General features: G+C 42.9%; 1 protein-coding gene across 3 annotated transcripts in view; it reads right to left on the bottom strand.

Annotated features, from left to right (window-relative positions):
* Positions 1-3,090: 3,090 nt before the first annotated feature.
* The window catches only part of FBXL7 (F-box and leucine rich repeat protein 7), a 179,845-nt gene continuing 169,162 nt past the window's right edge, over positions 3,091-13,773 (bottom strand). For all 3 annotated transcript variants that reach the window (XM_062617672.1, XM_062617675.1, XM_062617673.1), the window contains 2 exons: positions 10,050-10,661; positions 3,091-6,182 (listed from right to left, as the gene is read on the bottom strand). In XM_062617672.1, the coding sequence (XP_062473656.1) occupies positions 5,446-6,182; positions 10,050-10,661 (1,349 nt within the window). In that variant the 3' untranslated portion in view covers positions 3,091-5,445. The remainder of the gene's footprint in view (positions 6,183-10,049; positions 10,662-13,773) is intronic.

Raw genomic sequence — 13,773 nt, 5'->3', positions numbered from 1 at the left:
CACATCTTTAGTGCTGGAAGGAATGGTTAAGATTGCTGTTCCACATTAAATGTATCAGCATCATTTATAAAAGCTCAGGGGGTTAATTTTTTCGAAGTTCCCACCTTCTGGTCCCTCTCATTCTCTCTTTGGTGACTGCTTAGTAACTTACATTGGTTTAATTTGAAATATCTCTGGCCAACTGGATTGTTGCACTCATAATATATATATATATATGTAATTGTACGAGTAGAGCCTACTTGGAAAAGATTTCCATTAACTAATTTCAATCTGAGACGCACCTCTGTGATTGTCCAGAGGACAAAGGAAAAATGACCCAACGTTTCTCTCCAGTTTTTAAAGACAAAAATAGAGGGAAAACCTGCTCTGAAGCATACAGCTGCACAGCAGGGGTGTGTGAAAATAAAAATCCCCCAGCTATTTTATGGAGAAAGCTGATTTAATCTCTTTAATAGCATGCAGTAATGCTGCTCACTTAAATGTATTTTTCTCTAAGCTAAGTTTGAATTCTGATGTCTACTGCCTGGCAGTAACTTGAACCTCTCATTATGATTATGCCCTTTAACAGCCATCAAAAGGGCATGAATTTGGCTCCATGCTGATGCCTGCACCTTAGCTGAACAGTTGGTGTTGCTGAAATACAGAGACAAAGGAAGAAGAGGTGTTACAAACCTGCCTTGCATTGCTCTTCTCAGTAGACTGCCTCGCACAAAGGTGTCAAGGCAGGAACAAGACACAGATGTTGACAATGTCTCAGGCCTCCGTATACATTTGCTGGTAAAGGCGGAAGTTCTGCCTGTAAAGATTCTCTGTCTTCACAAAATATAAAAAGGGTAGATATCAAACACACTAAATGCAAAATTACTGTTTCATTTTTAAGGGCTGTTTCAAATTGAAGGCATCCTCACTGAAACAGTTTGTTAGCCTTTCTCAAAGGCTTTGCCAAGGGAGTGTACTGTATTAACATGATGTTCAGTTAATTTTCTTCAGGCTTCTGCTCCTGTCCCAGACTTCATTCTTCAGTACTTACTCTTTCTCTGGCCCAGCTCTCCCTGTCCAACAAGTCATACAAACCCACCTCTTAACACCAGACCCAGTTTCTTTGCTAAAATCATTCAAACTCTTCTCACCTCAGTCCCAGTCCCACTTGCCCAAGAAACTTCCTTCATCCTTCTTCTCGTCCCAGTTCCCAAAACCCCACCTTTCCACTCTTCCCTGTCTTCCAGGCAGTTTGCATATAATTCAGGTCATCTCCTATTTCACACTGCCAGAGTGACAAACACCTCTCAGCTTTGACAAATCTCAGCCTTGCCAGACTGCAAGTCCTGAGATCTAAACGTGCCCCTTTTCTCCCTGGTTGTGGAGTTGGAGATGTTCAAAGACATGTAACATAGCTAACTTTGGGTGAATTTTAGCAGGGAGTTCAGTAAGACACATCCTTGTCCCATAGCTGACCTCCTGGCAAGGCTCAGGCTTTCACTCTGAAGGCCTTAGAGGAGATGAAGAGCAATGGACCATTTTCAAAGGAAAGGTCACGAGGAGTTTAACATGAGCAAAATGACATTTTCTCCTAGCTTTATTTACAGAACCAGATGAACCATTTCCACTAACATTTTCAAAGCCCAGCTTGGGAATCTTCAGCACGAATAGCTAAATTGACAAAATCAGAAAAAAACAAGAGCAGGTTACTTTCCTGGGTAACACTATGGGAAGAGAAGCCATGCATCAATTCTGTCAGAGAACTTTTCCCCTTTAAATGAACACTAGCAGCCACTCTGCAGTCCAAATGGTCACGGCATTTCTTTTTAATGAGAGTTTGGACCAGATTCAAGTTTAGTGCTAAAATTAGGTCTTTTACTAAATTAGGTTTTTAATTTCCCAGTTCAAAGGCTAGCAGTTTTCAGAAACCACATAAGCTGCTACTGAAGGCTACAGTCTGGACCACAGTTCTGAGCTCAAGACACCCAACAGAAGCTGTTCTGCATTTTGTAGGAAGCCAGATGAGCATAGCTCAACAAGGAAAAAGTGTCACACTTCACAACAATCTTGTGCTGCTAATGGGGAAAATACAGTTCCACATTTCGTGAAATCCAAGGAATGAGAAAGATGAATACTGAGACACAGAGCTTTAGCTACCATTGCAGTGCATGGTAGTTTAGAGGCGCCTTTTCTAAGAGACCTTCCTCTACAGGACACAAGTTCTTCCAAAGACATAAACAACATGCCAGCCTGACTGATGTGATTCATCACTGCTTTCTTTGATGAGATCACCGCATGCTGTTGCAGAGCAGAATAAGCCTCACTGCCTGAGCCTGAATTTTATGGTTCAAGAATCAACAATGTTTTTGCTCCGGAAATTTATAGCCTTTGCCAACCCCAAACTGGAATCAAGACACATCAGTCACATGTTGCAACCTTTCCAGCAAACTCAGCTCCACATGCACTATTTCAGTTTTCTTTTCTGGCCATGTCATTTTGCAAGTAGACATCGGGAAAAAGGTTAAAAGTCAAAACAGGCAAGCTGTATCAATAAGTTAAATTCAGATTTTCTTGAAATAAGTAGCAGTCTCAGAGTGCCAACTCAGATCATGTAAGACCGTGAGCATTAAAGATGTTTGGCTCAGAAGAACTGCCTTTATTCATTTTCCACCAGTGCCCCCTTGAGTGGGGTTTTTTTGAGCATTCAAAAGGCAACACTGCAGTAAAAAGTGCTCTACCTTTCAGGCATTTAATTTGACTTTTCACATTAAATATGTTAACTTGCCGTTAAACCAATGCAGAGGCCCTCCTGAAATTTTATACATGTGCTTTCTATATACTGTTTTTTCTTTTACTTTCACTTCCAGTTACTGATTATGTTTCAGGTCAAAAAGGTCCACATGCGGAAAATAAAAATTTAAAGAGACAGATAGGCAAGGTCATAATCTATAGCAAAGATATTTTGTTTCTTTTTTAATATAGTCATCCACCTACCTGATGTGCTGATGTGCTCAGGCACCTACCTTCCAAGAAAAGTTTTACAAGTATTTAATCTTCCCTTTTTCACCAGAAGTTAATCAATTAGTGCAAATGACGATGCATGCTCATCAGTTACCAATATATTGCTTTATTTCTTGGTAGCAAATTAAGGCTTTATAGTGAGATTTGTACAGTACAGGCCAATTTAAACATTAGAAACCTTAAAAACCATGTAGCACTATTCACTCAATTTAGCATAGCCAGAAAAGTAGCTTTTTTTTTTTTTTTAATAAAGAGTTAAATGTTACTAATGAGGCCTTGTATTTCATGAGTGCAAATGGCTCAAAATCCCACCATCCTCAGGAACTGGTTTAACATTTAACTATCCTCGGGGCCATTTTGAGATAAAGAGACAAACAGAGAGTATAGCTGGCTCGGATAAAATATACTGTACTACTTGCTGGAGAAGAATCTCTACTTTTAAAAATACAGAAAGGAAAACCAAAATGACATTCACTGGCCAAAGGATGGTATCACCCCCTATTAGTCACTGGCCAATAGTAGCAATGACAAATTCATTTTCCATGGCCCTGTTTGCTTTAGTACAATGTGATTTATAATTCAGAGTTGATGACATCCTGTATGTTAAGAAACTCAGAACTGGAGGAACGTACATAAGTTATAGGACTTTGTGCAACAGTAGGACAAGTTCCCTCTGCAGGGACATGTCCAAACCATTGCTTTTCTGTAATTTGAGAGAGCATTGCTACAAGTATTTCCTCAGCAGTTATGTATTTTTCTCCAGCATATGGATTTTCACTTCATATCAATGATTTTATTAGTGTTGTCTGGAGATGATGGAACTACTGCTTATGAAAACCAGACACGGTGCTTCCCTTCTTACGTTCTCTACTGAGACGTTTATAGTGCTTGAGCTGAACGTATGAATTCACCTGTCAGTCAGGCGCAGGGGGCCTGCCTGAAAATATCATCACCCCTAGCATGTCTGGCTTTCAGATCTGATTATTACATGTGAAAACACAGAGAAATGGCTGCCAAGAAATTGTGAAGAAAGTAACTATGAAATGACCACACGCTCTGGGGAAAGAGGCAATGAGATGTGGGAACCTCCAAACCACTCTTGCTCTTCCATGAGCAATTCAATGAACAGGAATGACCACGAGAGTACAAGGGGCTCCTAGTGTCACAGGGCAACAAAAGTGTTTTAATTCCTTTTTGAACAGCAGCTGTTTCTCCAGCCTAAGGGAACACACACAGTCAAGGTTCACAAAATCTAGATCTAAAGTGACTAACACTCTAAGCTCCTCTGTCCCCAGGGGTGTCATCTAACGTCAGGCTAACATCTTTGAAGTCTCGAGATCAGCCATCTATCCTTTGAAATGGAAGGCCACAGGAAAGGGTCGGGTTTTTCTGTGTATTAAGGCACATACTAAATTTACCTCAACTCATGTGACTGGTTTGCTAAGGGAGAGTTCACTGCAATGGTGCCATGGCTGCTGAAGACATATAGCGAAGGAACAAAGACAGACTTTCTGGTGGCAGCCACGCAGCACAGCAATTGGGATTGCCCTGTGCAAGCTGCTCCACCATGCCTCAGAGAGGCCCCAGTATACTACAGTGCTATCTCATCTTGTTGCAGAATTACAGCAGCTTCCCAGGCTGATTGCTGGCTATTCCCTTTGCCAGGCCACCAATACCTCCGCTGATTTCCTTCACCCAGGCAAATGTCATTACTTATCAGACCCAGAAGCCCCTATCTGCTACCAGAGGGTGGCACTACACATGCAGGAGAGGGCAGATTTAGAAATGAAGGCAAGCAGTGATGATGCACAAGTGACCTGGAGGTGGACTTTCCAAGAGAATCCATGCATGGGTATCCAGATTCACTCAGCAGAGTGCTCAGAAATGGCCAGCAGGTCATATTCTGCCTCGATCAAGTATATTTAAGAACATTACCCAGTATTTCCTGAGGGATTAAAATGGATGGCTACCAAAGACAAGCTACTTGGAGACAAGAGGATGCTTAATCAGCCATATTGGAAGAAATTGGGGAACACAGACACATATTGCATAGTCAGCTTCATGAGCACAGCTGGAATTCAGATGTATTTGACACAGCTTAGTAGCATTTCCAAAGGAGGGATTATGTGCTATTTCCTTTGGAGGTAGCTACTGTAGCCTGGGACAAGATCATGGCTGTAATGGAAATGGCACCCCACTGGGGATGCTGAGCACTCATTGCTTTTGCATTTAGGCAGCCTCTCCATGGAGACCCACCACACCTTGAAAAGTGATCATACAAAAAGCAAACAAAATAGTCCTCTAGAAACCCCACTCACCCACAACATACAAGAAAAGCTGACTCCCGTGAGCTATGGAAAAGACAGCATTACTGAATATGGGAGCATGTGTTTATACATCAGTGTTTTTAATACTGCATTGTAATGACAGGTGTGGGGTGTCCTTTCAGAAGAAGGCAGGGTTGGTGTGCTCTATAATACAGCGCTTGCAATGTCGTTTAACAAATCGCAGAGCATCCACAGAGACATCACAGTCCTGCACGTTCAACATCTGCAGGTCAAAACAGTTGGCAGCTACAATCTGCAGGCCCTGCCCAGTGATGCTCTCACATGATTTCAGGCTCAGGCGCTTCAGGTTGAAGCAGTTGAGGGCTAGAAACTCCAGGCCGGTGTCTGAGACCAGAGGGCACTTGCCAATATCTAGTGATTTGAGTTTTGTGCAATTTTTGGCGAGGTACTCCACACCATGGTCCGTGATGCCCTCGCAGCCCCGCGCGTTGAGGTAGCGCAGCTTGCTGCAGTATTTGGCTATGTAACGGATGCCCACGTCTGTGATCCGGCCGCAGTGAGCGATGCTAAGGTACCGGAGGCGCGACTCCAGCTTGGCAATCTCCCGCATGCCGAAGTCACTGACAAAGCGGCAGTCACTCACGCTCAGTTCCTTAATGGACGTGCAGTAAATCATCAGGTAGCGGAGACCCTCATCGGTGATGCGGACGCAGCGGCGCAGGTACAGGTGGGTCAGTTGAGTGCAGTGAGCGGCAATGGTGTGCAGTCCTTCGTCCTCGAGGACGAAGCAGTCTGTCATGTCCAAATAGCGGATGGAGATTTGTTTCCCATGTAAAGGAGACAGCTTGATGGAGGCTTCGCGAGTCAGACTGATGCATGTTACTTTGGAGCAGCCTAAGTGGAAAAACATGGCAAATTTAAGCAAGCAGTAAAATCTTACAGCAAGGTGGGCATAAAATTGCATGCTGGATGCGATGAAGGTATCTTCATGTTGCAAGAGCAGAGTCATCCTGACTGACTAGTCTGGATTTGCTGTGATATGTCCCTGCACCAGAAAAAATAACAAACTCCATTGCAGCCAGTGAGGTTGCTTTGGGATTTTGAGCACCAGCAAAGTGACAGACCAATTTTATCCATATCCCAAATGCAAAAGGATGGTCCTAGATTTATCTGGGGACAGTCTATGATCTGTTTCTGCATTATAAACCCAGTGACAAATTGAGAAAATGGTACTACATGACAACAGTCAGAGGCAGCCATTGCTGACTGGCTGAGTCTTTAAACCAGCATCAGAGGCTCTTTCACCATCCAACCCCATTATAAAAAAGACAGACCCCACCCACCCTCCAAAAAGCATTTGGAGGACAGATGTGAGTCCTGCATTCTGGGAAGGATGCAAAACTATGGCAAGACTATGTGCCTGCAGAAGGGTGGAGATTTGGGTAACATAAGGAGAATAGGGAGAGTCAGCAGGAGTCAACAGACTGGTAGGGGCATGGGAGGACATGGATGCAGAAAAGGACTGTTGCATGTGAGAAAGCCTGCCCATGAATGGAGGTGACTAGAGGACAAACACCAGACCTTGCAAGGGAAGATAAAGAGCTAGACTGAAGGGAAAAACACGCTGACAGACTTCCCTCCCCTTTTTAAGCTCCACTCTGTGCATGGTGGTGAATGAAAGCTTTTTTACTTGGAAAGTGCTGTTTCTGCTGCACTGCAAACTGGCAGTCTTGGGCTTCTGAAGGGGAATTCTCTTCTGTGCCAAGCTTAGCTGGGCACACTGTATTAGCATGGCTAGAAACAGCTGCAAGGAAGAATGGAGGGAAGATTTGCTAGAGACCAAGGCCTAATAGTTTTAGCCATAAATGTCTAATCAGACAAATTCTGCAGCTTATGTCTAAAGAGGTCCTCTCAGGTAGGGCTAAAAAGTTTTTTTTGGCTAAGTGAGAAGGAAGGGAGCACGAGGCTGAGGAGAATGTTCTGTCTGCTAAGGAACCAAGAAGGGGGAGCGCTTTAATGACTGAAATTAAAAAGTGAATGGGTCAGAAGTCTTACAGCAGGGTTGCAGTCACATACATCAGTGTGTAATCAATGTTTTGACAAGCTCAGTATTGACTTGTCTAGTTACTGTGACTACACTGTAAAACATTTCATGGGAAGGATATTCAAAATGGTTTCACCAGAAAAAGTTTGTGTTGATACAGAACTGCCTGATATTTAGGCAAAATGACAGGTTCCTGTGTCTGCAACGACTTTTCTGTCCTAAATAATAGAAAATGTAAAAACAAAACCTTGTAACAGGATTTTCCATAAAGTATAACAGATTTTAAAAGGGAGGAGAAACCTCCAAACAGATTGAAAAAAAATGTTGGCCAGCATGTTAGATAATAACTTGCAGTCAAGCTCAACCAGCTTCTAGAGATATCTCAGACCTGGCCACAAAGTGGATGCTGAAAATGACAGAACTTACATTGTGGAAAACTCTTAAAGTTAATATGAACATCTGGTTTTGACATTAAAGATTTTGATACATTACTGCTGCCAAGTAACCATCCAAAAGGGAGAGGGATTCAGCTAGATACACAACTGCGAACTGGGTTTTAATTAACTAGCTACAATTATAGCATCATCCCCCAGCACGTGTACCCAACTTCTCTTGCTCAGTATGAAACCGAACCAGGGAACCACTTCAGAGTGATTTGAGAACTGCTTGAGTGTGTAGGTGCAAGACTTGTCCTCCTAACTGCAGACAGAAGGAGGGGAAAAGGGAATCCTGCTTCCAAAACATCCTCCAAAATTACTCACAGCAGAATGAAAAAATGTGCACTCAAAACAAGACCCCAGAGATCAATTACCTTCAGTTCATATGCATGTGCATGCAGCAAAAGCCGTCTGAACCCAAACACCCTGACTTCTGAGCATGATCAAACCCAGGATTTTTCCCTTGCCAGCTCCAAAACGAAAAGTCAACTTTGAAAAACATGAGACTAAAATTGCTTTCCTGTCCTGTTGGTGAGATAGAATTCAAGGAAGACAGGTATTTTACTTGCCTTCTACACACTTTGGACCAAACTGATGAGATCTTAGGGACAGACATCATCTTCCAGTTCTGAAAGGAACTGGCCTGGGGAAACCACAAGTGAAGATTGACCCTAAAGGAACCTATTTCAAGATCTGGTACAATCTTTTCATTTTCCCTGCATTTGAAAAAAGCCACCTTTAGCATACAGGATATCTATCAGTAGGAGCTGTGAACTAAAGCATTTTCAGCCACCTACAAGCCTTCAGGTACCCTCAGGATGTCAATTAATAGACTGGTGTGCCAAAGCAGTTCACCTCAGCAATTCTACTTGTCCTGTTTCTCCAGGTCCAGGATGTTTGAGCCCCTCAACTCTTCATGCCACCCTAGAGGGTATAGTAAGAAAAGCATAAATATGACAGGGATAGAGACAGCCTTCAAAGTCATGTGTAGTTCTAGGTCTTAACCACACAGGCACATACATTTTCTCCTGGAGAGTCTTCAACCTGAATGTGAGGGTGGAAACCCAGAACTAATGTCAATATGTACTGACAATAAGTAATTCATATGCAAGGACATTGTGAATAGACTTGCAGAGACTCCTTACGACCTGGCTGTTTCAGAGACCAATCACAAAAAGTTAATAATTTGGACATTGCTACTTGGTTTGATGCCTTCCATGACATTCTGACATCCTAGGAATATTAGCTGAAGGGTAAATCAGTTAAAAATAAAATAAAAGGCAGAAAAAAGAAAGCAAATCCGTGTACACCAGATAGGCAGCCTTGGAAAAATCAGTTTATCTGGGTACCAGTAACTCAATAGCATTGCTTCCTCTCCCCACTTTATCCTGCTTGTTGCTATTAACACCTCTGCAATAACAAATCTAGTCCAGCTGATTAATAACAACATTAGACTGATAACAAGTGAGTTCACAAAATAATACTGAATATAACATTTACCCCAGCGTTCTGCTTGGCTGCATCCTTTCCATTAAGTGACAGCCTATTTGCAGGGAAATTCTGTGTGGCTTACCTTGGGAAAAAATGTTTTTTTTTTTTGCCAGAGCAGGTCTGAGGGAAATAGCCTAAAACATTTCTGCTGATCTAAACAGCTGCAGTGAATCATGGTAACTGGGTGAAAGGAAAAGGAGAAAGCCACTAAGCAAATATATAAGAAAAAAAAAGGAGTCTAAGCTAGCTAAGTCTCATTAAAATAGCAGTGGAAGCAAGGGGACCTTGAAGTTAGGGATGACGATATTCATACCCAGACAAAAGCCTAGCATTGATTCTGAGCTCCTTCTCAAGTCACTTATCAGATTGCAGAAATATATATCATGCATATATATAATCTGCTTATGAATCATATATATATGTGAAAAATATAAAACAAGTTTTACTGAAGTAACTCTCCTTCACCATACGATGTAGCACTGACTGTAACGTGGGCCCCTGTAAGGGTGCTTTGTGCAAACTCCATAAGAAGTACTTGTGCTGTTTGAATGGGCCATCTCTATTAGCTCTGCTCCATCAGTGGAAGTCTGGCCACTCAAGAAGTGCTGCTGGCATTTGGGGCATTGAGATTCTAGTGGTGCCTGTCTCATCAGTGCTGTGTTAGGAGACTGGCATTCCTACTTCAAAAAGCAACACAGAAAGGGAAAGTGTGCAGTTGTGGGGCCAGGGGTTTGACAAGCATGAGGCTTTTAGAATCAGAGGCATCTGTACTGAAATATTTCCTGTTACCTGACACATCCAGGTGTTCCAGGTTTGGGCACAGTGACACGACATCAAAGACTGCCTCATTGGAGATGTTGTAACATCCTGACACCTCCAGCCTTCTCAGTTCTGGACAGCACTGGGCAATGGTGTAGAGTCCTCTGTCTGTGAGCCGCCTGCAGCCACTAACAATTACCGTCTCCAACATGAGACATACGTTGGGCGTATCCTGACAAAGCCTCCGGGTCAGCACTTTAAGAGCCCTGTCTACGTTGATTGTCTCGCCGGTCAGGCGAATAGTCCTCCAAAGCCGAGGGTCCCAGGCAAGGTTATACCAGCGGCGGCACACACGGGCACAGCGGCACAGCTGGTTGGTGGGCAGGAAGGAGAATATCTGGATCATGGAGTGGTCAGGCAGTCGGTCTATATTGGCCTGTTCCTTCTGGTGCTTGGATGCCAGTCGGATGAGAGGATGTGTGAGACGGGTTGGAGGTGGCGAGTGGACCATGGCAACTGTTTCCCCAGTGACTGAGGATGAAGACGTTGATGACCCCCTGCCATTTTGGAAACCAGGGGAATTCGGTGGAAATATTAATGCTGGACTGGGTGTGCTGAGCGTCCGCATGCTCAGGTCGGAGTCTGGAAGACAAAACACATTATTTCAGTGAGCTGTGTGCAGACACAGAGATCCCTGCACAGCACAGTGCCCCACTAGCCAGCTTGTTAATGGAACATGATGGGCTTTGGGGTTTGTTGGGGGTTAAGCAGTCATCTTTACTCTGAAAGTAAGGAAATGTATATTTCAAAATCTATCATATACTCTGACAACACTGTTCACCTTAATGTTGGGCACACAACAGAGATGTACCCCTAGCTACGCTGCCAGAGCCATGCTAGCAAAGAAGAGGCTGCACATCTGAGCCCTGTAATGAAGAAGAGACAATGGAAGTTCAGTAGCCTTAATTCTTTATACTCCCAAGTAAATACTGCAAGAAATGTGTATATTTGAGTCACAGGCTTTTTTGAGTAATTGCCCATACTCTTGGCACTACCCAGGCATCTGTTAGATATTAGGAGAGGAATACTGCGGTCCTTCACTTCTCAGCTCCTTCAGCCATTCAGTGGGAGGCCAAAGAAAGGCTCACAAGACAAATGCTACTTCTTTCACCAGACCTAGGCAGATAGGTGTGGTTTAAGCCCAGCCGGTAACTCAGAACCACTCAGCCGCTCACAAAAAGCACAACCCCGTGCACTTATTTTCATTGTGTCATGAAAGATGTTAATTTTTATTCATGCAAACTGGGATGAAGCAGCTCAACCAAAGGCCCAGTCCGCAATTCTTGAAGGGGAGGTTGCTGTGCCTTTTCATGTGCACTCAGGAAGCACTCCTTTCCAATGGACTAAAGTGAGATTCAGTTGGATTTGAAAAAATAAGCCCAGACCTGTCAGTATGGATCTCAACAGAAATTCTTTATGAGGGAAAGAACTGCACAGAGATGAATACAGGAACCACAATTATTGCCCAGTAGAATAACAGATATCATGAATGGAGTAAGACCAGTGGTTTTAGAGCACCAAGCTTTCCTCACATCACATCTTCTGCTACCATTTCAGTGTTTAGGCATTTCAGAGAAGCCGGCAATGCCATCTCCTTAAGTAACACAGACCCTACAGCTCTGTGACTGTGACAGCAGAGATATGGGCTAAGCAAGGTAGAGCCAGAAATGTATTCCAAAAAACTGGCCAAATCCGGGTTTAGGCAGAGTTTTAAAATTAAGTACATTTTACATTAATTTGATCAGTGTATTACATATGAATTTCCTCATCAAGCTTATACTTAGCCCAGCATGGGCATGCACTGATCTCACTGGCTACTACAGTAGCAACCACAGGCCTGGATGTTCACAGTGTCTCTGTAAGGCAGAGAGGCACAATTGTCTAGCTGAAGAACCCAAGACACAAAGTCCAGCAGCTTGCCTAGGATCACCTAGTTCAGTTGCAGAGAGATCAAGATCACCATCTTACACCGAAGGAAAAACCTACACTGCCCAGCTCCTTCCTTCTTCCTCTTCTGTATCTTGTTTTAATTAAACAGAAACTCAGTATGTAACAGGAAAACATATTCTTCAAGGCTTCTGAGCCTGTGCTATGACTATGCGGACCTAACGCAGGGACTTGTGTATTTTTGAGCAAGAACTGTATCTTAACACAGAGTGAGCTTTGCAGACACTCTGGTCCCCTTTGAGACTTCCTAATACCCCCCTGGCAGCTACTGCAAATAGTTGCATCAAGGAGTGTTATTTAGAAAGCATCTGGTATACTCCGGTATTTTAAAAATGAGATTTACAGCTGGGGAGAAGAAAACCAAACCACCATCAGCAGCCAGGCTCCTGCAGACAAGCACTGAATCCACACACCACTTAGGCAGCAGTCCCCTAGATTAATTTTTGCAAGGGTTTACCATACACTTGACCTCCCTCACACTACCACCAAAGCCAATGACAGTGCTTGAAGATAAACATGTGCAGAAGATGTGGCAGACTTGGAGCCTTTGCTTTTTGCTCTTTTATTGAGATTTTAAGAAAAGGATGCTTCTAACGTAAAAAAAAACAAAAGCAAAAACCAAAACCAAACCCAAAAATACAATTTTTTCAGCTGCAGGATGTATGTTCCACTACTAACATATATTTGGCATTTTGAGTTTCTCTCTTTTCCTTTTGTTTTTTCATTTGTTCAGGGCTTTTCATTTGTTTGTTGTTCATTTTTTACACAAACCAATACAAAAAGGGAAAACATAATGATACAAATAAAACCCACAGAACTAACGCTTGTTTCTACACCACAAAAAAGATGGAAATAAAGTAAAAAGGCTAAAAATTCATTTTTAACATCTGCTATAAATGATTGTTAGTACTATGGGAATGATTACCTCCTGTCACCATATTTTGAAAACATATATTTTTAGTCAGTTAGTTACTGTTGAAAACACCTAAAAATCTCTGCAGGGTTACATTCTTCCCTACTCTCCATTCCTACTCAAGTGTAAATAAACATATAGTACTCCAAGATTCTCCCCACCCCCCTGTGATCAAAGCACCAAGCTAATATGGCTAATCTCCACTCCTTTTGGATCAAAAATGGCATTCCTTCATCGCTCCTGGGCACCCTGTGAATAATCAATACCTTAGACATTGGAGTGTAATGAATTGCCAAAATGTGGTTTTTAACTTAGACCTAGAGCTAAAAAAGGTTTGACCTTCTGTTTTATGGGTATGCTTTGTGCTTGCTTCATGCTCTCTGAATTCTCTCATTAGTATAGCAGTTCCAGATGTGCATCCTGTATTTCCTTTACCTTCCATACCAAAGGTGCGTCATGTGAAACTTGCTCCCTCCACCTTTGGGGCATGGACTTCCAGACAGGCACATACACATGCATGCACACACACTGTCTGTCCACCCCAAAATATTTTGGAGAAAGACTGAAGTGTTGTCATTATGTTTGAACAAGAGGGTCGAAAGAGCATTACTGCTTTGCTGAGCCCATAACGCAACGTGCTGTCATGCAGGAATTTTGCTGGTAGCTCAGCTGAACTCTGTACAGAGGTATTCCCGCTTACTGTTCGTTGTACACCCCTAAGGGGAAAAGAAAAGCCAGCAGGTGAGTCCAGGAGCTTTTTGCCAGTAAAAACTTGGAAAGCTTTTTGCTAGCATTTAAAGCTTCAGCAAAACACTCGGCATGCTGTACATTTTC

The sequence above is a fragment of the Pezoporus occidentalis genome, unplaced genomic scaffold (genome assembly GCF_034315485.1).
Source record: "Pezoporus occidentalis ecotype Australia unplaced genomic scaffold, CSIRO_AGI_Poc_V1 ctg2, whole genome shotgun sequence".
Classification (NCBI taxonomy): domain Eukaryota; kingdom Metazoa; phylum Chordata; class Aves; order Psittaciformes; family Psittacidae; genus Pezoporus; species Pezoporus occidentalis.
The sequence above is the reverse complement of the archived record's forward strand: the minus strand, read 5'-3'. Positions and strand labels throughout refer to the sequence as shown.